Source organism: Cnephaeus nilssonii (assembly GCF_951640355.1).
Source record: "Cnephaeus nilssonii genome assembly, chromosome: 1".
NCBI classification, from domain to species: Eukaryota; Metazoa; Chordata; class Mammalia; order Chiroptera; family Vespertilionidae; genus Cnephaeus; species Cnephaeus nilssonii.
The window spans coordinates 27831868-27855900 of NC_137072.1; the positions used below are offsets into that span (position 1 = coordinate 27831868).

General features: G+C 40.5%; 1 protein-coding gene across 1 annotated transcript; it reads left to right on the forward strand.

Annotated features, from left to right (window-relative positions):
• Nucleotides 1-254: 254 nt before the first annotated feature.
• On the forward strand, nt 255-13833 carry CDNF (cerebral dopamine neurotrophic factor; the record flags this gene model as incomplete). Its single annotated transcript, XM_079772834.1, has 4 exons — nt 255-498; nt 9745-9872; nt 10869-11010; nt 13655-13833. Exons 1-4 carry the CDS (start codon nt 384-386, stop codon nt 13831-13833), a joined length of 564 nt encoding a protein of 187 aa, XP_079628960.1. The 5' UTR covers nt 255-383.
• Nucleotides 13834-24033: the final 10200 nt, after the last annotated feature.

Consider the following 24033-nt stretch of genomic DNA (forward strand, 5'->3'; position numbering starts at 1 on the left):
GCGTGAAGGTCCCGCCTCTCGCACGGCAGCCGACGAATCGCTTTCGTGCGTCTCTACCTGACCCGCTGAAGCCGCACAGCGTGTGCTGTAGTGCGCACGCGCAAATCAGGTTTTTTTTTTTTTTTAATTTATGTGTGTACATGTATATATGTTTTTAAAAAAGAAAAAAAAAAGAAAGGGCTCCTTCGCTCCGCCGGGTTTTTTGCACCTTCGTTGAGAGCCAATGGCAACTTGGGCAAGTGTGGGTTGAGTGAGTTGCGTCATTTGTCCTAGCAACTCGGGGCTCGCTCCGCTCCCCAGCTTCCGGCGCAGCCTCACGCCTGCGTCACGGCCCGCGGCGGGCGCTGCTGGCCTAGGCCGGCGTCTGGAGCTGCGGGCTCAGCATGTGGTGCGCGAGCCCCGCCGTCTTGGTGGCCTTTTGCGCCGGGCTTTGGGTCTCTGACCCGGTGCCGGCGCTGGGCCTGGAGGCAGGGGGGCGCCCGGGGGCCGACTGTGAAGGTGAGCGGTGTGAGACCTGCTTGCATGGCGGTGGCACCGCGCTGCATCAGCCCGTGGTTGGCTTGGGCTTTTTTTTTTAGGCCGTGGCTATAAATAACATTTCACTCAGAAGACGCGGGCCCTGTCTCGTTTCCTAGCCCCTGCGCCCGGGCCCGACACCTTAGGACAAACGGCGTAGCCTAGGCTGGTGGGTTTGGATCTGGGTCCGGTTTTGTGCGGCAAGATTCAGGCGACCCGGGTGCCGAATGGACTCAGCTGCTCCTAAACCGGCGAAACTTGCCTCTCCGTGCGCAGGCGATGTCTTTTACGTTCAAATTAGTTTGCGACTCCCCGATGGAAAATAAAACATGACAGGTTGTAACTGAGTTGAGGTGGCTTAACCAAGGACCCTGAGGACAGAACGTTTGTTTTGTTATGACTGCAGGGAAAAGTTGCTTTACAAAGAAGTTACACTAACTTCTTAGAGGAGAAATACAGAAGAACGGTTCCTTTTCAGTTCATAGAATCTCAGCTGCGGACTTCAAGTCTGATCACGTGCCCTCTGGCTCTGGTGGACGGACTTACCTGGTTCTGGCAGAAATCAGTGCGATAATACCTCCTTCGGAGGGCTAAGATGAAAGCTACACTGGCTGAATTCTCCTGCATTACCGCGGCACTTACCTCCTTGTTCCGTCCTTTGAAATAATTTAAATGTATATCCTCACCCTTCTGTTAGCTTGCAATCTATCATTACTTAACAGGAAATTGTAAATACACAGTATATATTGAATGAATGGGTACACATTGTATTAACTAAATAAAGCCTCGAAATTGAAGCCCAATTTTCTATTAGCCCTGCAATAGTTAAACTTTTCTCTAGAAATTAAAAATGTCTACACGATGTACTTTTTAAAAACTGTATGTAGGTACTTACTTAGCTAAGTTATAATTTTGTCCTACACACTTAATGCAGAATTTGTGAGGCATAAACAATTGATTAGTCATCGGTCATTTATTTTCTGGAGCTTCTACCTAAAAACATTTCAGGAGAGCCAGAGCATCTGGATTAATTAAATGTGAAGCTTATGCCATCTTTCCTGAATTTACTATAGCATATTGTGATTATTAAATTGCATGTCTAACCTGGGTGTGTATTTCCTTTGTTAAAGAAGTTATAGAATTACAGCAAAGGAAATACTAGTTTTAGAATTAAGAAATAGATTGTAGATCTGGCTCTCTTAACTGCATATGAGTCTTTATTACTAGCCACTTAATCTCCCTCAAGGTATAAGTTTAAAATGCTATATGTACACTATAAGGCAAAGGTAAAATACTGATAGTCCATGAGCCACCTGGACCTATTGAAATGTTAAGTTTGCAAAACGTTTTAAAAATTTAAATCAACTGGCTACTTTTAAAATTGGAAGACTTCATATTTAAAAATTCAAATTTCCGCCTGTTCTTAAAATTCAGGTGACCTGTTAAGACTAGCCCATATGTCCAAGTAGTGGGAATTGGCTGTGGCTGCTCTTTTTAGAAAGGACATGTGTTCTCCAGGTGTTGTTTCTGTCTTTCCTACTCGGATTTCTTTCACCCATTCCTTTTACTTGCCTGAACCCTGAGATTATTTAAGTTTCTGACCCCTGCATTAGTTAGGTCATATGAGGCTTACTGGAAAAATAGAAAAATTTTCAGATCTCATTAAAAACATTGTATTATGGTACAGCCATGGTAAAAAATAAATAAATAAGAAAATAAAAGCATCAGATTATGAGACTTTTAAAAAAACACTTTTATTTTTAAATAATTATAGGTTTGCTTATGGGACTATTTTGATAAATAAAAAAAGCCCACAGCAAATAAAAGAGTATGGTTATCTGGTTATAACAATAAATACATGCCAGAAACTTAACTTACTAATTTGTTAAGCAATTTATGGTGAGGTTATTCTCTTCATGTAAGCCCAAGGAGTAACTTTCCATTCTTATTTTTTTAAAAAATATTTTACTGATTTTTTACAGAGAGGAAGGGAGAGATAGTTAGAAACATCAGTGAGAGAGAAACATCGACTGGCTGCCTCCTGCACCCCCCCCACCCCCACTAGGGATGTGCCCGCAACCAAGGTACATGCCCTTGACCGGAATTGAACCTGGGACCCTTCAGTCCACAGGCCAACGCTCCATCCTCTGAGCCAAACCAGTTAGGGCAAATTTCCATTCTTACTTTGACGTGGCATGGGACACCACTGACTTCTTTCTCTTTCAGAAACTTCCTTCTTTTGATGGCGTTGATGCTGTATGCTTTTTTTCTTGCCTTTACTTCCTGTCTCTGTGCCCACTTGTTCATGGTATCTTTCTGATTCTCTAGCCAAGTCTTCAGTATTAGAATTTTCCAGAGTTCTGTCTTCTGCCCCCCCCCCCTCTTCTCATTCTACACACTCTTCTGTACAATCAGAATCCATCTAACTATAGTCTGATTAATCCCAAATACGTATATCCTCCTTTTGAGAGTCCCAGAACTTGCATCCAATTGACTACTGGACATCCCCATTTAGATATTTTATATCTCAAACTCAACAGAGTCACAAACCAAAGTCATCATCTCCTCCCTTCTCAGTTCCCAAAACCTGTTATGCTTATGGTGTCAATATCTACCTGGTAAACTAGACTAGACTTTTCTTCCTCCCTGATCCCCTATGCCCATCAGTCCCTATGTCCATTTATTCTACCTTCTGGGTTGTCTCCTTTCTCCTTCCCCAGCTCCATTGCCTTGTTACAAATATTCACCATTTTTATCTTCCTTCTGCCACAGCAGCATCCTTCTTGTCACCTTTCTTCCTCCTTTCTAGTCTATAGCAGTGTTATCATGTTACTCCCTTATTTAATATCTTTCAGTGGTCTCCCACTTTCCCCCAGGTCTGTGCTTCTATATTTTCCCCACAGTATCCAGTACAGTTCTCCTAGTGTTCAGTAATTGTTCTGAACAAAGGTATGCACATACAATGAGTGGCCAGATTATTATGATCTCTGAACGCATAATAATCTGGCCACTCAGAGAGAGAGAGAGAGAGAGAGAGAGAGAGAGAGAATGTATATATTAGAGGCCCAGTGCATGAATTCGTGCATGGGTGGGGTCCGGCCAGCCTGGCCAGGGGGAGGGGACATGGGCGGTTGGCCGGCCTGCCTGATGGTCGAACTCCTGGTTGAGGGGACAATTTGCATATCAGCCTTTTATTATATAGGATATACACTGAGTGGTCAGATTATTATGCATTCAGAGATCATAATAATCTGGCCACTCAGTGTATGTTGTCATCAATCCACAATGGGATCCAGTTAAAGGAATCCTGAAGTTGACTTTTGCCTTGAGAGCATTTGCTACCTAGCATTCTGAACTTAGGTTTTCATGGCTTTGGGTACATGGAAGAGAATAAAGACAAAGCAAGGACTCTCCCAAGTTAGAAGTGTAATACTAGGTCCTTTCCCTTCCCCCTCCCTAATTAATTAAGAACTCCAAAGAACTAGACCTTCATTATAAAAGGTAAGGGTGTGTGTGTGTGTGTGTATAAGAACAACTCTACTACCATCTTCACAGACTAAAAGGAATTGTATTACTTGAACTTTTTAAGTATTAACAGGGGAAACAAGAATATCTCCAGATAATTAATAATCACAAGCTAATCCACATATGGGCTGAAGCCCAAATTCATATAATATGGATGGTTCAAAACATTGCAAATTGATAATTTAAAGGGATTTCAAGCAAACATCAACAAATGCTAGTCTTACCTATAGGAATCCACCTTCCACCTAGTCCTCAAATAATTCCCACAGCTGAAGTTCCAAGAAATAAAGCTTATATTCAGAAAAATGACAAACCCATAGAAAAGAAATGCACCATAAGTGATAGCCGGTTGAGACTAGAGAGAAGAAGCACACCAGAAAAGACTTCAGGTATTGGAATTACTAGGCATCTATAATAATAAAAGCGTAATGTGCTAATTATACTGGACAGCTGAACGACCTTCCGGATGAAGCCAGGGCTGCGAGGGCCGAGGCAAGCCACCACAACTGTGAGGGCCGAGCCCCTTGCATGAATTTCGTGCATCGGGCCTCTAGTAGAATATAAAATGTTTATCATGTTTAAAGAAACAAAGGAAGGGATTGAAGGTATAAATAAAGGGCAGGAGGCAATTAATAAAAGTCCAACCATATTTAGGGCAAAAAAAAAACCACACCCAAACTTCTACAAGTAGAAATTAATGGGTTAACAGTAGATTAAACAGCTGAGAAAAGAATTAGTGAGTTAGAAGATTGAAGTAATTATCAAGAAGGAATCTTTGAGATTTAAGAAAGAAAATTTATGAAAGGAATATGCAGGTAAAATGAGGATACAAAAGAATTCCAACATAGGTTAACTGGACTTCCAGAAGAAGAGGAGGATAGCTCAATTTTCCAAACTCATGGATGACATCAATCCACAGATTGGGAAGTCCAATATGCTCCAAACCAAAGAAATAAAAGTATATGACTAATATCTAATCACATAATAAAGGAATTGGGGGAAAAAATAGAGAAAATCTTAACCACAGTCAGAGAAAAAAGACTGATGACCTTCAAAAGAATGGTGATTAGATTGACAGATGAATTAGCAATGCTTTAAAGGTTCAAGGTCCCACAGGTAGTAGGTAGTAAAGCCAGAATTTGGACCCAGGGAGGCTGACACCAGAGCCTGAGCACCAAAAGTTTGCAGGTTCAATTCCCAGTCAGATTGTGTATGGAAGGCAACCAGTTGATGTTTCTCTCTCAGATTGATCTTTTCTCTCTCTCTCAAATCAATAAGCATATCCTTGGGTGAAGATTAAAAAAAAGAATCATGCTGGTTAGAATTTAGAATGTGAGTCAGTTTATAGCAATCCTCTGGCCAGGCGGTGCTACAAATGCTGGCGAAAAAATAAAAATATCATAAAAGAACCAAAGAGCTGGCAAGATAGAAAAACTGAATAGAACAAAGTGGAAAGGAAAGCAGCAATTCTGAGAGATAAGTCATTTTGCCTTGGGGACATTGGCCAGTCAGTGTAAAGGTGACCTTTGGTGTGAGGGATACAGAAGACTTGTTTTAAGTGGCAAATCTGTCTACTAGAACTCTTTCACATTAACCTGGGTTCTCCAAAGGATTTCTTCCTCAAACTAAGGTTGAATAAGTAGTAAACCTAACCCATCCTTACTCATAAATGACCATAAGGAAATTTTCCTTGATGCTGAGCAGGGTAGAAGAAAAGGAAAAGGAAAACATCTCTGAGAGATTATTACAAGATGTCCCTCACTTGAATTTGCAGTCAAAATTCACATCAATTCTCCAAAAAACTTCAAAGTATCTACTTAGTTTAATGAGGTCCCAGTTAGGCCTGATAAATACAAACATAAATCCTTTATGGAAATAAGGCATCTTTATCTTAGGCCTCACATAATCTCCACAAATATGTTTCAAGGACTGTGGGCATCATGCAGTACAAAATAACCAAGCACACAAAAAAAACAAGGCACCAGGAGCAAGAATCATAGAAAGAACAAAAAAAGAAACACGGTCATGAACATTTAGAGATCAGAATTATCAGACACAGATGATAAAACAATTATGCTACACACACACACACACACACACACACACACACACACACACACACACTGAGTGGCAAGATTATTATGATCTCTGAACGCATAATAACCTGGCCACTCAGTGTATATCCTATATAATAAAAGGCTGATATGCAAATTGTCCCCTCGACCAGGAGTTTGACGAGCAGGCAGGCCGGCCAACCGACTGCCCATGTCCCCTCCCCCTGGCTAGGCTGGCCGGACCCCACCCATGCACGAATTCATGCACCGGGTCTCTAAAAAAAAAAAAAAAAAAAATATATATATATATATATATATATATATATATATATATATATATATATACACACACATATGTATGTATATAGATACACACACATACACACACACACACACTGGGTGACCAGATTATTATGCAGTCAGAGATCATAATAATCTGTCCACTCAGTGTATAGGTACAATGCAATTCCTATCAAAATACCAATGATGTATTTTACAGAACTAGAACAAATATTCCAAAAATTTATATGGAGCCACAAAGACCCTGAATAACTACAGAAATCTTGAGAAAGAAGAATAAAGTTGGAGGAATCACACTACCTGATGTCAAACTATACTACAAAGTTACAGTAGTCAAAGCAGCATGGTACTGGCATAAAAACAGACATATAGATCAATGAAACAGAAAAGAGAGCCCAGAAATAAATCCATGCCTTTATGATCAACTACTATTTGACAAAGGAGTCAAGAACATGCAATGGGATAAAAACTGTTTCTTCAATATTGGTATTGGGAAAATTGGACAGATATGTGCAAATAAATGAAACTAGGCCACCTTCTTACACCATATACAAGAATAAAGTAAAAATGGGTTAAAGACTTAAATGTAAAAATTCAAAAGCATAAAATTCCTAGAAGAAAACATTGGCAGTAAAATCTCTGACATCTCTCTTAGCAATATTTTTCTGATATATCCTCAGGCAAGGAAAACAAAAGAAAAAATAAGCAAATGGAACTATATCAAACTAAAAAGTTTTGCACAAAGCAACTATCAGCAAAAGGAAAGACAACCTACCGAAAGGGAGAACTAATTTACCAATTATACAATTATACATCTGAAAATGGGTTAATATTCAATATTCAGAAAGAACTCATACAACTCAACACCAGAAAAGCAAACAATCCAGTTAAAAAATGGGCAGAGGACCTGTAGAGACACTTCTCCAAAGAGAACATAGAGATGGCGAATAGACATATGCAAAGATGCTCAACATTACTAATCAGAGAAATGCTAAATATCCCACAATGAGATATAACCTTACACCTGTCAGAATGGCTATCATCGATAAATCAACAAACAACTGTTGGTGAGGGATATGGAGAAAAGGAAACCCTTATGCACTGTTGGTGAGAATGCAGATTTGTATAGCCACTATGGAAAACAGTATGGAGTTTCCTCAAAAGATTAAAAATGGACCAAATGATTCCACTTCTAGGTAAATATACAAAGAAACCCAAAACACTAGTTTGAAAGAATATATGCACCCATATGTTTATTGCAGCATTATTTACAATAGCCAAGATATGAAACCAACCCAAGTGCCCATCAATAGATGAGTGAATAAAAAAGTGGTGGTACATATATAAAATGGAGTAATACTTGGCCATAAAAATGGATGATATCTTCCTGCTTGCAATAGCATGGATGGATTTAGAGGGTATTACGCTAAGTGAAATAAGTCAGACAGAAAAAGACAAATACCATGTGAGTTCACTTATATGTTGAATTTAAAGAAAAAATAAATGAACAAACAAAATAGAAACAGACTCATAGATACAGAGAACAGACTAGTGGTTTCCAAAGGGGAGAAGGTTGGAGCCCTGGGTGAACAGGTGAAGGGGTTAAGAAGTGCAAATTGGTGGTTAAAAATCACCATGGGGATATAAAACACAGCATAGGAAATATAATTAATAATCCTATCTAATAAAGAGGGAATATGCAAATTGACCATCATGCCATCACAAAGATGGCGGCGCCCACAGTGGAGGTGGGGTTTCCATAACACAAGATGGCTGCACCCACAGCAGAGGCCGAGTTCCTGTAATGAGCCTTAACAAGCAATCAGCAGAGGCCTGAGGCTACATGGCACTGGGCTGGGGCAGGGGACCTGAGGCTGCGTCCCCCTTCCGGCACCGGGCCGGGCGACCTGAGGCTGAGCCCTCCGCCCGACGGGGCTTCATGGGGGATCTCAAGGTGTGCCCCCCACCTGGCGGGGCTTAACGGGGAAACTCAGGCCGTGCCCGTGCCCAGCGGGGCTTGATGGGGGACCTCAAGGTGCGCCCCCCGCCCCAGTGCTGGGCTGGGGACCTCAGACTGCTCCCTCCGCCCTGGGCCGGGGGACCTGAGGCTGCACCCCCCACCAGGTGGGGCTTGATGGGGGATCTCAGACCGTGTCCCCTGCCCTGAGGGGCTTGACAGAGGACCTCAAGGCATGCCCCTCTGCCCAGCAGGGCTTGACAGGGGATCTCAGGCCGCCTCCCCCATTCAGCGGGGCTTGACAGGGGACTTCAAGGTGCTCCCCCCGACCTGGCCCAGGCTAGGGGACCTTAGGCCATGCCCCCTGGCACCAGGCCAGAGAGACCTCAGACTGTGCCCCCACTGGCAAGGCTTGATGGGGGACCTCAGGCCATGTCCCCCCACCCCAGTGCTGGGCCAGGGGACCTCAGGTTGCACCCTCCGCCCAGTGCCAGGCCGTGGAGCCTGAGGCTGCAATCCCCGCCTGGCGGGGCTTGATGGGACCTAAGGCTGCACCCCCCACCCTGCACAGGCCCTGAGGCTGTGCCCCCCGACCCAGTGGGGTTTGATGGGGGACCTGAGGCTGCACCCTCTGCCCGGCGCCGGGCCAGGGGACCTGAGGCCTCGCCCCCCTTGACAAGGGTGGGGCCGGCCTGGTCTGGATCTCGATCAATGGGGGTGGGGCCGGCTGGGTCTGGGTCTCTCGCGATTTTGAGGCGCTGCAGGTGGGCGGGGACTTGACTCTGGGTCCTGCGGCATGCCCCAGACTCTGATAGGAGGAAGATTTTCATATACATTTTACTAATTTTCTTTCATCTCTGACACTTCTATTATAGAGAAAGGGCAAATAGCAATATTAAAATATTTGCTCTAATTAATCCCCTTTTAATGTGCATGAATTTTGTGCACCGGGCCACTAGTATTGTAATAACTATGTATGATTCCAGGGGTCCACTTTGTAAAGTATATGAATATCTAACCACTATGCTGTGCACCTGAAACTAATACAAAGTAATATTGAATGTAACCCTTCATCCCCAAAACTAAGATGTCCAAAGCATCATATCCTATAAAAAGCTGTATTTTCTTTTAGGGCCAGCCAAAATTTGTAGGAATATTTTAATTTCAGGTGGAACTTGGTTCTGAAGATGGATTGATAGATTCTATAAACATATCATTCAAAGCCCAATCCTAAGCTAATAGCTACAGGCCCAAATCATTCTTCCTAAAATTTTAATTCATTGTCACAATACATTGAATCATACTTACATTTTTATTTGATGAGTAGGACATATACATACTGTAGTAGTGGTTATCTTGTATATAAATACATAATTTCTTTGTTCTTTCTAGTATGTGAAGAATTCTTGAACCGATTCTACAATTCCTTGATAGCCAGAGGAATTAACTTTTCTCTGGACACCATAGAAAAAGAATTGGTCAGCTTTTGCTTGGGCGTCAAAGGAAAAGAAAACCGCCTGGTATGGTACATTTTCACCTTGTACTTGAGGGAAAGTGCTAATACTTTCGCTTCTTATCTTGGACTTAATGTCCTCCTGCTTATGCTGGCTTCAGGCATGTTCACTGTAGAGAGCAAGCAAAAATTGATCATTCAGTGAAATGCAGTCATATGAATTTTCATCTAGAATACATCTGATTTAATTTTGCTTTTGGACAAACCACAGACAACCAAGCCCATATTTTCTTAATAAAATTATACAATTGAGTGTCTAATTGAGAAGTTACTGTCCTGAGTTAAGAATGGATAGACTTTCTATTTCTTACCGAGACAATTAGTTCAACCTTTCCAAATATTTTATATTATTATTTATACATAACCAATGAAATTTTCATGTAATGTTATTTGTATAGTGTTTCCAAAAAACAATCTTAGGGCAATTCCTTTTGCCTAAAATTGTCATGTTTAATTTCCAGTTAAAGTTGCATTGCTGACAGCTCACCTCTGGCACATTTAAAACTCTCAGCATTTATTTGTATCATTTAAGTTTTATATTTTTAAATGTGAAATGCTTAAGTCGGGTAGCTTGAAAGGCAGTATAACATGAAAAAGTGCACTGACTGTAGAGCCGAAATGCTAGATTTTAAAAAAATGTAACCTCCTCTACTAGCTAGCTGAGTGACCTTCAGTTGGCTTGGGTATAAAATGGGGATAATAATAGTACTTACTTCACAGCATTGTTGTGAGAATTAAGTAAGTCAATACCTGTAACGCCCTGAGAGCAGCACCTGGCACTAGGAAAACACTCAGCAAGCCTTGGAGCATCATGTGAACTGTCGGGCACTTGTAATTAGGATGATCATGGGAACGCAGTCATTTGTTTTCTGGTGTCTTAGCAGGACTTGAAATTTAATAGCGGGGCCATGAAAACTAGGTTAACCTCTTTCTTACTTTTCAAAACCATATCACTTGCTTATCTCAGTGTCTGGGCCACTAAATTCTCTTCATTCTCCATCAGTGCTATTATCTAGGAGCAACAAAAGATGCAGCCACAAAGATCCTAAGTGAAGTCACTCGTCCAATGAGTGTGCACATGCCTGCAATGAAGATTTGTGAGAAGCTCAAGAAGATGGACAGTCAAATCTGTGAGCTGAAATATGGTATAATGGAGTCAAGTCTTTTTTTCCCCCTAGGATGTGTGAAGTATTGCCAATTCTCGAAACAGGCTATTTTTCTAAAAAGTCACTATTAGAAGGAAAGAAATTCTCCATTTGTCATTATGTTGTTAGGCTGCTGAATGATACTTAATGTCACTTGATCTTTTTTGGGGGGTAAGATAAATAAATACTGGCATAATCAGCTGTAGGTAAAACTGCCATCCCAAATAGGAAAGTTTAAGCTCTTAAATCACCAAGGCAGTGTCAACTGTGTATGTCAAGGAAAAATTCAAAATATCGAGGGAACAACTACTCATGGTAATTTAGCTCTTGGCAACCTATTAAGGAAAGTTGCATCTATTCAAAGATTCAAAGGTGATGTAAAGACTTTGAAGTTTTAAATGTGTGTGCATCTTTTCCCTTAGATTTGCCTATTATTCTGCCAGCTTTAAATTTTGGGAAATAGATTATTCACTTCAAATCAGGTTTTGCCAATGAAATAGCCTTATTGAGGGTGCCTAAAATAAACAGTGAGGACAGAAAGATGTCTTATTTAAATCATTATCATTGGCCTTATACATTTCACATAGATAAATCTATTCTTATACTGAAACTTTCTATTTGGGTCAGCCTTTTTAGGTAGATTGAGTAGGTATGATAAATGCTGGGGGGATTCCTCCCTTAGCCTAGCCTTAATACCTGAAATTCCACCAGTAGAGACCCATTTCTTTTGTTGAAGTCATTGTTTTATGTTACATACCAGTGTAGTATTGTAAACTACCTAATTAGCACCCAGCTCCAAATTATTTTCTAACATAGCTGTGTAATATGCCTGTGGACCATAACTACATAGCTGGCTTTAAATAGGTTTAAGGTTGGATGGTACCAAAAAACCCCAGGTCTCTCAATTTGCCAAGGGCAGGTCCAACTTCCAGGGTAGTGATTATGGAACAGGCATCCCTTTTTATTGGCTTTCAAGTAATGAAGTAGAGGCTAGAATCACTGAGTCCATATACACAATAGTCTTGAAAGGGACAAACCTATGCTGATTCTTTAATTCAACAACTTTATTTTGAATATCTTCTATTATGTGCCAGAGATGTTACTAGGTTCCTTGAATAATAGAAAAATTAATCATATATTATTAAGAAATGAGTATTTACTAGTATTTGGGGAATGGTGGCCACTAGAGGCCCTTGGGGAACCATGAACTAGTTTTGATTTTAGTACCAACCTTTTTCTTGTACTTTTGGGGTGTCATAGAGGTTTCCCATTTTTAAAATTAATACCAGATTCCAAGTTCTTTAGAAAGCTCAAGGAAACTACTGACACTTGAAAGAAAGTATATTTCTCCTTCAACCATTTATCTTGAATAAACAACTAGTCCTAATTTTTTGTTCCCTACTTATTGTTGGCAAGAAAGTTGAGATTGAACAGGGGCCTTTGAGTTGTGGGATATTAATAATTTGGGCTATAAATGCTTCTACTTTTAAAGGAATTCTTTAAGTCATCCATGAAAGTATGATCAAGGTAAGTGTAGAGTTGGATATGTTTTCAATTAGGAAGGTGTCATTTGGTTTTTGACCTGAAATAATATTTTTGCTTGTTCTGTATCTTAAAAGGATGGGGATCACTATAAAAATGTAAGGGTGGCTAACCCTTTCATCTGCATCTGACCCTTCAAATAAACAATGCTTTAAAATCCAACTTTTATTATTTTTTCCAGATTTATTGAGATATAATTGACTTAAAACATTGTATAAATTTCAGGAAAATTACTCCTTTCTGATAGGGGAATTATAATCTTAAGTATATTATAGGTAAGCTTAATTTATTTTTCTGTTTTGGGGCTTGACAATAGAGAAGTAGTTGAGTCTTAACATTCTCCACAGACAATTTGTAAACAGGGAAATGGTAGTCTTGCTAAAGGAGTTAGATGTTGGTGTCAAGTATTATTGGCAAGAATGTTAAAAGCTAGATTGGCTGGCACTGAAGCACCAGCATAGAGCAGTGGGTATCCCCCAAAGGACTGTAAGTGAATGCTGTGATAAATTAGTAATTCCAGTAGGGGTGGGGGATCAGGCGAGGTTAAGCAAAAACAAATAAGGATCAATAAAAATGCTCCTAAATATATTCACATGTTTGAATTTCTATATATTTGTATTTAAAGATTTTATAGTGCTTTGTAAATGTATGTCTGTTTTACTGAAGATGTATCTTTATATAAAAAGTGAGCCATAACTTTTAGTTATGTATGGCCTATGGATTTCAGCTGGCCACACACAGTTTGTCCCAAGGCATCCCTTCTTATTGGTTCCCTTCTTTTACCTTAGGAGCAGCAATTAGAATGTGCTGCTGTTATTTTAGGATTGTTGATCTTGAGAAGGCATGGGGCGGTAGCAGCAGTTTTGAAACCCCTGTTTTGAAGCAAGTATAATTCCATGGAGAGAAAGTCTGATGGAACAACTTATCCCAATAGCTCTGTATTTATACACTTTCTTTAGGTTCTTGATTTCCATAGAAATTGGAACTGTTCTCCACATTGGATCATAAGGTTGCCAGCACCCAGATTAAGTAACACCATTTGCCTTTCTAAACGTTTCAGAGTTGTTTTTTAAAAGTTGTGTTTTTCCTTTTTGTCATTTAGAAAAGAAATTAGACTTAGCATCAGTGGACCTGTGGAAGATGCGAGTGGCAGAGCTGAAACAGATCCTGTACAGCTGGGGAGAAGAATGCAGGGCCTGCGCGGAGAAGGCCGACTACGTGAATCTGATCAAGGAGCTGGCACCCAAGTATGCAGCAACGCACCCCAGGACAGAGCTCTGACCCTCGAATGCTGGGGCACCATTGGTTGTAATTAGAGACAAAATGAGTCCCTAGGATATGGATGAGCTGGTTGAGAGTAACCAGGAATTGCACTGTGCATGGTCGCATACATTTTGTTTTGATATGACACTTCAGGACTGGTTGCTTGGGTTTGTAAGTAAAAGTGTTACTATTAGGGGTATCTTACATTTGCAGTGTACCAAAACCTAAAAGTGCCTTTCTCATAATTTTCCTCTAAGGACTGTGTAAATGATCATTGGCTACCTCCTAAAATTGGGAAAAGCAAACTATTGAAAAATTGATGTAGTAAATTGATTCTAAGAAGGAGGATAATGCTCACAGACCCCTCTGTGAACAAATATTTAATTAAATGGATTGGATTAGGACAAAAGGAACAATGTTTAGCTTATTAACTCTGCACTTCAACTCAAAATAATAACTTGGCATAATAAAAAGTTTTGTTTGTTTTTTTAAAGTAAATTGTATTTTCAACTGTAAATCGTTCTACTTTCTAGTTCTCTCTGATATCAGAAATTAGAGGGCAGGAGGCACTACTTGAAATCAGAGTCTCCCATAAGAGGAAAACCTATTTAAAACTTGTTTATAGCTCCTTAAAGGAAATAGATCAAGAATCCACTCAAGTGTAGCCAATGTTTTAGCAAATTGTATCAACACAAGTGAACAAAACTCAAGGTCTTTTGCATGCCTTTCTATCACACAGTAGATAAGCTTTTAATAGAGGATTAAAACATATTAAGGGCACATGCAGGCAACATGGAGCTTTATGGTTCTCTGCTATTTTATCAGCTTTAAATTGTAAAAATAATTTTTGGCTCCATTTTCTGGTCACACAAGAAGGAGATCTGCTGTAGAAGTGGCTGCCTCTGTGTGGCAGGTGGAGGTGGGGAATGTCTACAGAGCAACTTGAGGGAACTTTCTGGGGTGATGGGACCCCCCTATGCTTTGATAGTGGTTACATGGGTGAATATCATTGTTAAACTCATCTGGTAGTAAAATGAAGATCTGGGTATTTTGTTGTATGTAAATTATATCTAAAATACTGCTGTAGAAAATTATTTGAAAATTAACTAAAATTAAATGATTCAAAACTTCTTGTGCGTTTAAAGAATTGCAATTACTGACTGGGAGTCCTTTTGGGGAGTGGAGTTCTCAGTGGTCAGGGGGCTGAGTTGGTGGGCTTAGAATGTGGATGGAATGCGGATGTGCGATCAGGTGTCTTTAGGACAGTTTTAATTCCTTATATGGTCTGATTCCTGGTGTCCAGCAAGTTTTTCCTGGCCTTTGTTTTCCTGTGGTGGGAAGCTTACAAATGGCTGTTAAGGATTATATTGTCCTAGAGTCCTAACACTTATGTTTTCTTTCTATTGAGAAAGTTGTTATTTGAAAAAGTATGTTTGACATCTGATCAGGTCATATTTTTTAGGGTCTTTTTTCCCCCAGGATATAAATCTAGGTAATAAGAATACTGCCCTTGCCCTAACCGGTTTGGCTCAGTGGATAGAGCGTCGGCCTGCGGACTGAAGGGTCCCGGGTTCGATTCCAGTCAAGGGCATGTACCTTGGTTGCGGGCACATCCCCAGTGGGAGGTGTGCAGGAGGCAGCTGATCGGTGTTTCTCTCTCATCGATGTTTCTAACTATCTATCCCTCTCCCTTCCTCTCTGTAAAAAATCAATAAAATATATTTAAAAAAAATACTGCCCAGCAAGTCATTCAAACCCATGCTATTTAGTCTAGTTTCTCAAAGGGAATTTAATCTAAGTCAGTGCTACTCAAACTTCTCAAACTGTGCATCCAAATCACCTGGGATCTTGTTAAAATGGGGATTTGGAATTAGTAGATCTTGGAGGGGCCTGAGCGTCTGCATTACTAGCAAGCCTCAAGGGATGCCCAGGCTGTCTTCCAGGGACCACACTTTAAGTAGCAAAGGCCTGAGTCATGGATCCTGTGATGTATTTTTTCCTTCTGCCAGTCTCAATCAGTCAGGTTTATGATAGAGCTGAATACAACCATAATGACAAAACAACAACAACAAAATCACAAGCATTGATCCTTTCATGTAAAAGTAGTCCAGAGGTAGCCAGTCCAGAGTAAATATGGCACTTCTACAGAGTTCTTAGGGACTCAGCTCGTATCTTTTTGCTTCATATCCTAGTTGTAGGTTCCATTTTAAACCCTGGCCCAGTTGGCTGCTGGAACCCTGTTCCAGAAGGCAGAGGGCATGAAAAGACTGCCTCTGCACCGAGTCAGCCTCTTTGGGGCAGCCTTTCCCCTCCCCACCCCCTTTCATGCTATTTGCTTTTTCATAAATATAGGCAGTTATGTCTTCTTTTTTCGTTTGTCAAGAAGTAGCAACTGTTTTTCTATTTTATTTTTATTTTAAATCTCTCTTTCTCGTGTGTGTGTGTGTGTGTGTGTGTTGTATGTGTATGTGTATGTGTGTGTGTGTGTGTGTGTGTGTGTGTGTGTGGTGTATGTGTATGCATTTTTGGTGTGCTTTTACCCAAAATCTATAAGTACATAAGATTAAGAAGTCACGCCCCTGGGTCCGGAGGAAGCTAGATCCCGGGTCCGGGTGAGGCCATGTGCCCCTGTGTCTGGGAGAGGCCACGCGCCCCTGGGTCTGGGAGAGGCCACGCGCCCCTGGGTCTGGGAGAGGCCACGCGCCCCTGGGTCCGGGTGAAGCTGGATCCCGGGTCCAGGTGAGGCCATGTGCCCCTGATTCCGGGTGACGCTGGGTCCCGGGTCCGGGAGAAGCCGCGCGCCCCTGGGTCCAGGTGAGGCCACGCACCCTCTGGGTCCGGGTGAGGCCACGTGCCCCTGGGTCCAGATGAAGCCGTGCCCCTGGGTCCGGCCGAGACCCAACCAGAGGGAATCGAACCTGCATTACCACCATTTGTCCACCATCCAGAGCAGAGGGGTCAATGCCGACATGTACACATAAGGAACTGGTGGACATTGATATTGGGTCTCAAAAGAACTGTTGGTCCAGAAAGAAACTCACTACAGACTGATTCATTTGACTGTCAGCATAACTATTATTGCTCATCTCACATTCAGTTCATATAAGTATATCTCTAGTGACACATGATCTCGCTCATCTAGGGGAAATGATGAACAACATAGACTGATGAACAAGAACAGAACCAGAAACAAGGAGGCATCGATCGGACCTTCGGGCCTCAGAGGGAGGATAGGGGAGGGTGGGGGGAGGAGGGGGGAGAGATCAACCAAAGGACTTGTGTGCATGCATATGAGCCTAACCAATGGTTAAGTTCAGCAGGGGGTTGGGGCATCCGTGGGGAGGGGTGTGGGATGGGAATGGGGGGATGAGGACAAATGTGTGACACCTTAATCAATAAAGAAATTAAAAAAAAAAAGATTAAGAAGTCAGACATTCTGACAGACATGACAAAACTCTGGGCTAAAGACTTGCATTTAAACAGCAGTGGTCTGGGTCAGACATTATTCCTGATCTACTCTAAATTTCAAAAATTCCAAGCAGACAGCCCTTTACTTTGCTTCCTAAATACACATGGGAGACTAGATATAACATTTGGAGCACAGTTTAAAAGCTGTAGTTCTTTGAGTATGGATATCTGTAATCCACATTCTACTGAAGAGGGTTAACTTTAGAACAAAGTAGCTTGGCATGTAGGACAAGAAAATATTTGACTATGAGATCCCTAAAAAACAGCAGAGCATTTTGTGATCCAGAGGCCCTATCTGTGAGCTTGAGCAGCTCTTGATACATGTCTTCTAGCAGATGTCCGAGTTTATCCATCGACTCTCATTCAGAAGAACTGATTGTCAGGTGCCCATTCTTTTATAGTGTGTTTGAAATAAAATAATTCCAGCAAGAGAGAACTAGAAAAGAGAATGAATAGTACATATTATTATGTTTTCTGGGGTTTTTTAGGTATGCTTTTCACCTACAAAAATTTTGAGAATTTGGATTGTGCAGGCACCCCTGGTGCTGAATTTCTAAAGCTCACCAGGATTTAAATTAAAAATTTAATGTGTGAGACTGACATATTAAAATTTTAAATGTGGTAGTTGCTGGAAGTAAGGTTGTTAGTGTCAGTGAAGAGGATCAGTTTTATGGCAGTATTTTTAAAAACTTCTTAGGTGATTTCCCTGTGAGGCTGTCCTAGGTGCTATCTATATATCTAATTTGCCAGCTTCCTGCCAGCGGTGCCATTTTCTTGGTGTGCTAAGCTCAGCCTACCCAGTTTGGCGCTTCCAAAGTTTTGTGGTTGACCCTGCAAGTTAACATACCCGGTCCGGCAAGTTGAACATGTTCTGTGAACATATCCCTGTTTATTAAGATACTGTAGATTAGTTGAATTATACTGTGGAAGAGATGGATTAATCAGTATTTAGAACAAAAGAAACAAGAAGAATGCATAAGGATATGGAATAGAGGTCCACATCCATTACCAAAGGTATTCTTGGAATTCATAGCTTTTTCCAGATTCTGAAAAGATACTATGGTGCATATACTAAATATTTCATAATCCCCTAGGAGCTTGGGGCAGCACCCTGTAACACTCTCCCATAAATCCAGACCAGGTTTTGTCAACAGAAGAAGTCAGGTCAGGTTTTGCTTGTCAAAGAATTACAAAAAAGGAACTTTTTATTTTTGGAGCTTTTTGGGTTTCTGAATCTTGGATGAGAGATTGTGGCACTGCCATTCTCTGGTGACTCCAATTTGGGTGTTATTAATCATTAATTAAGACTTTGGGCCTCCTTAGATAGAACCTCTACCTCCCATGGACTAGTCTCCCACAGACAGGACTTCTTTCTTCTAGAAAGGAATTGAAAAGCAGCTGCGTGGCCTCAGAGAATTAGGACTCTAGGTGCCTCGCTTCCTTCTCGGGCTACAAGCCTTCCCTGAGCATAGTGCAGGATAGACATAAATATCCACCGAGGAAATGTGCACATTTCATGTTGTTTTCCATTCAAACAGGTGGGTCAGCTGTAGTTTCCCTTCTTCAGGTCATGACAACGAAGCAGCAGAAAGGAGTAGCTGCTCCCCCCTTCTGCCACCACCACCCTGAAGACTTTTCTCATCAGACTGAAAGTCTGCTCAGCCTTTGCAACCAGCTGTCTGATAGTTGCTGTAGCTGCAATGTTTACAGGAGCTGCAGAAGATGTTGTTTACAGGGCTCTTGCCTTTTTTCCTTTTGAATTTTTTAAAACCTGTTTTGGAAAGAACAGATCAAATGTTGGCTCCTTAGTGACAGAACAGCTATAAATATGTTCTGAGGGATCTTGGTCTGTGCAATTTTTAGCAGGCAGTGAACTTGCTCACCTGATAGATACTATCTCAGAATGTGCATCTATCTCAGTAATTTAGGTGTTCTCATTCCCGATTCTTCTATTTCAGCCAAATATTTACTTCTTATATATCTCTATTCCTTCTCAGTCCTAAATTAATACATTCCTTGTTTCTCTCAGAAAGGAGTCTGGAGATTTCTCCTTTCCAAATTATATTCATATGTATATATTTTTGCTTTCCCAGAAAGTTCAGTGTCACAGAACCTTGACCTTAGGCTGTAAGTGCTCAAGAGCCTGCTTCAGACCCATTCGCAAATGACCTTTGCAGTCCCCTTTGCTTTCTATAATGCAGTTTATTGGTAGTTGCCAAAAGTTTCATTTTATTGGAAAATCTTATTACTGTAAGGGCATCTTGAATATACAAAGATAGAAGTAGAAATAATAAGACAGAAAGAGCACTGAATTAGAATTTGAGCCCTCGGTTTGCCGATGGCTAATTGTGCTATCTGAGAAGAGTCATTAAACTTTTCTGACCCTCAGTTTTTTATCTTAGAATGTAGCTAGTAATGTCTACCTAACTGAGTGATTGTGAGGATTAAATGGGGAGAAATAAATAAAATATGTAATAGAGTGTCTAGCTCAGGGTAAATACCTCAATAGATATTAGTTGACTCTGAGTGGCACTTTTAAAGATTTCATTTATTGTTACAGTGTTCTGTATGAAGGCATGGTGAGTATTGGCCCATTTTATAGATGAGGAAGTGAGGCAGAGGCAACATTTAGTGACTTGCCCACCAAAGCCTGGAAATGAATTCAGGTCACTTGATTTCTGGATTGGATGTAATTTTTAGAATGAGAAATTCAGGGGTGAGATAGATTGATGATTTGAAAAGTAGGACTTTAAAGTGATCCTTGGGCCCACCCAGTGTGGTTCCGTGGTTGAGTGTGAACCCATGAACCAAGAGGTGGCTGGTTCTATTTCCAGTCAGGGCACATGCCTGGGTTGCCGGCTTGATCCCCAGTGGGAAGTGTGCATGAGGCAGCTGATCGATGATGTTTCTATCTCTTCATCCTTTTCTCTTCCTCTCTCTCTAAAATCAATAATAACATATTTAAAAATAAATATAGTGATCTTTGGGAAGCCGGCATATTCACACCTTGTGTTCTTAAAGGGATTGAAAGAAAGAGTCAAGCCCTAGCCAGTTTGGCTCAGTGAATAGAGTGTCAGCCTGCAGACTGAAGGGCCCCAGGTTCAATCCTGGTCAAGGGCACATGACTGGGTTGTGGGCTCGATGGGGAGTGCAGGAGACAGCCAATCAATGATTCTCTCTCATCATTGATATTTCTATCTCTCTCTCCCTCTCCCTTCCTCTCTGAAATCAATTAAAAAATATTTTTCTTTTTTAAAAAGAGTCAAATAAAAATGACCTCAAGTGATTGGAATTTGATAAATCCTATCTAATAAAGAGAGAACATGCAAATTGACCGTCATACCATCACAAAGATGGCAGCACCCATAGCCACAAGATGGCAGCGCCCAGTCCCCTCAGCCCCACTGGAGTCCCACAGTCCTTTCAGCCCCGCCGGGGAGGGGGGTGGCAGGTGCATGATGCAGCTGGACCTGCCCTCAGCTCCCCAGCCGCCCAGGGCCGCCCGAGGCTCAGGTAACCAGGGCCAGCCAAGGCTTGCACTGCTGGCAGTGGCAGCAGCAGAGGTGTGATGGGGGCGTCGCCTTCCCTTGATCACTGGGTCACCTCCCGCATCTGAGGGCTCCCAGACTGTGAGAGAGGGCAGGCCAGGCTGAGGAACGCCCCCCCTTACCTCCCCCCCCCTCCAGTGCATGAATTTGCATACACCGGGCCTCTAGTAATGAATATAATGTGTTCTGGAATGGCACTTGTGATCAATAGTTGGCTCTTTTATTTAGGGTGACTCAATATTTCTGGAGCATCCTTTAATTCTACACACCTCCACAAGGCTATTGCGTCATGTGAGATGCAAGAGAATTTAGGTCAACTGTCTTGTCCAACAACAATAAGTATGATGGATATGTTCATGGATCTTTTTATTGTAGCCACATCAGTTGATTCTCTGGAAACACCTGGGAAATTTATACATCAGCATATATCTCTAGAATGCCTATTAAAATTCTTGAAACTCAGCAATCTCAAATGAAGCACTTTGTGGGTTGTGCTTTATTTGAACTAGTTTGACTATTAGTAATTTTCCCACCTGTCTTTCTTTTTCTATTAGGTAAGAAAGATAATATAATATAATATAATATAATATCATACCCTATTGTCCTATTTTTGAAAGAGTTGTTTTTCATTTGTTTAAATTGTTAGAGAACATAGGTGTTGACCTACTTCTCTTGTTTTCATAGTAGTATCAATTATTTTCACCTAACCTATACTTACTGGAGCACACTCTAAATTATATATTTCTCTTCTGGAGGGAGGGGAAAACACACAATATAGTGCTTGGGAAAGTCAATGGGTATCTATGGATGTGCTCTAGTTAAAAGCCTACTTATGCCTTAATTTTAAACGTAAGTCTTCATGAGTAAATATTACATTAAAAAACAAAGCCACTTAGAAGCTTGTAATAGCCACTGCAGTGAACTCAAATGCAATTTCCCCCCAGCTATAAGAATGATGACGATTTGATGTTTTTAATGTGACCAATAACATGTAGCTTGAGTTGAGGGATGATTGGGGCAGTGGCGTTTATAAACTTTTTATTCCTAAGATCTTGACTCTTTGATAAGTATGTCACTTCCTAGGAAATGGAGGAAGGACTCTTAGGATAGCCTTCCTCTTAGCTTCATTGGCCCCAATGTACAAAATCAAAAGCCTCACAAAAATAACAGTATACAAGCTTACCTTCTGCTTATGCACATAAATCATGTCTTGTGCTTCCAGTGATGCCAGGTAACTTGGGGGTCAGTTTTGCAAGAGAAATGTCCAAGGCTTTGGATGCTTGTCCTAGCTTAAGCTGTGCTCCTACTGTGCTTAATGTCTCCCCGGGATGTTGGCAGAGTGATGGCTCTGCAAATACCTCTGACCCAGCCTTATCTGCTTTGGGAAGCTTATGCTCTTTCATGGCAACCTCTCCCACTTCCCGCTTCTAATTACAGAATAATGACATGTGTGCAGAAACTTTGTTATTTCCAAGGAGTATATCAAGGAAGAAACTGTTTTTTAGCAACAAACACCACAGACAAAATGGTTTCCTCTGATTATGTTTTTTGCTGATTATGAATATGCCTAAATAATTTCACATGTGTATGCCTTCTGTGAAACATGCATAGTCATCAGACAAGGGAAGAAATTGCAATGCCCATTCCTAAGTAGGCTGACAGAAGCCTCTTAAATTAAAAGAGAATAGACTGTTAAAAAGAAAAGAGACACCTTGAAAATTTGCTAGTTGCACTGCCAGAGATAGGCACATGAAATATTCAGGCCCCATTGAAGGGTCTTAGTGATTTTGTTCATTGGTACAAACTTTACCTTGAGTTTATCATTACTTTGGAATACTTGGGTAACCCAAGTCTGAAGATTATTTTCCTCCTATGATATGCAGTCATTCACATGCTGACTTTAAGTACATGATATTATCTATTAGTAAAATGTTGTTTTTTGTTTTAAAAAATACATGCTTTAATGAGCATTAGGTAGCAACTTAAATATCTTCTAATGGGGAATTGGTTTAAAAATGAAAGTATCAAAATAAGGCAATTCTATGCTTCAATTGAAAGACTGAGGTAGATTTATCTCTACTGATGTGTAAAGATCACTAGGATATTAAGTGAAAAAAGCAAGCTGTAGAAGAGTTTGTATGTGTGATCCTATTTTTTTTTTAAAAAAAAAAAACAGTAACAAAACTCCTGTGTATGTGCATAAGCATAGAAAAATGTCCCAAATTACACCTTTCTCTTTTCCCCCTTCTTCTTTTCTCTCTCTCCACTCATGTATTATTTATTTTTGTTAAAAGTTGGTGTTGAATTTTGTCTTATACTTCTTTGGGGGTAACTTTTACCTTGAAATAATTTTAAACTTACTGAAAAATTTTAGTTTCAAGAATAGTACATAGACGTCCTATATACCTTCCCTCAGATTCACCAATTGTTATTTTTCCATTCCATTACCCTCTCTACATATATTATTTTTTACTTGAGCATTTGAAATTAAGTTGCAAAAGCATGATGCTACATTACCTCTAAATACCTCAATGTGTATTTCCTTAAAATAAGAACATTCCTTACATAGCCACAGAATTCCATCAAAATCAGGAAATTAACTTTGATACCATACTATTTTCTAATCTAAAGATCCCTACTCAAATTTCACTGATTGCCTCAATGATGTCCTTTATAATTCCAGAACTGAACATGTTTCCTTAGTCGTCTTCAGTCTAGAACAAGTCATTTAGTCTCTCCTTATCATTCACGACCTTGACATGTTTGAAGTGTAGATGGCAGTTACTTTGAAGAATGCCCCTCGATTTGGAGTTGTCTAATTTTTGTCATGATTAGATTCAGTTATATTATGGGAAGATGACAGAAATGATGGTGTGTTCTTCTCAGTGCATGTTATCAGAAGGTACATGATGTGAATTTAATTTATTACTAGTGATGTTGACTTTTACCACTTGGTTAAGATGGTGTCTGTCAGGTTTCTCTCCAATAAACTAATAAATATGAGGTTGGAATATTAATAAGTATGGATAAATATTCATTAAGGTTTTACTATTTTGTGGGGGAGATAGTTTACGGCTGGATAAATATCTGGTTCCCCATTATACTTCTATGCATGAACTTTGGCATCCACAGATGCTTCTTACCTGACCTAATTATTATTAAGATGGTTGATAGATAATTATATAATGCTACCATTCCTTCT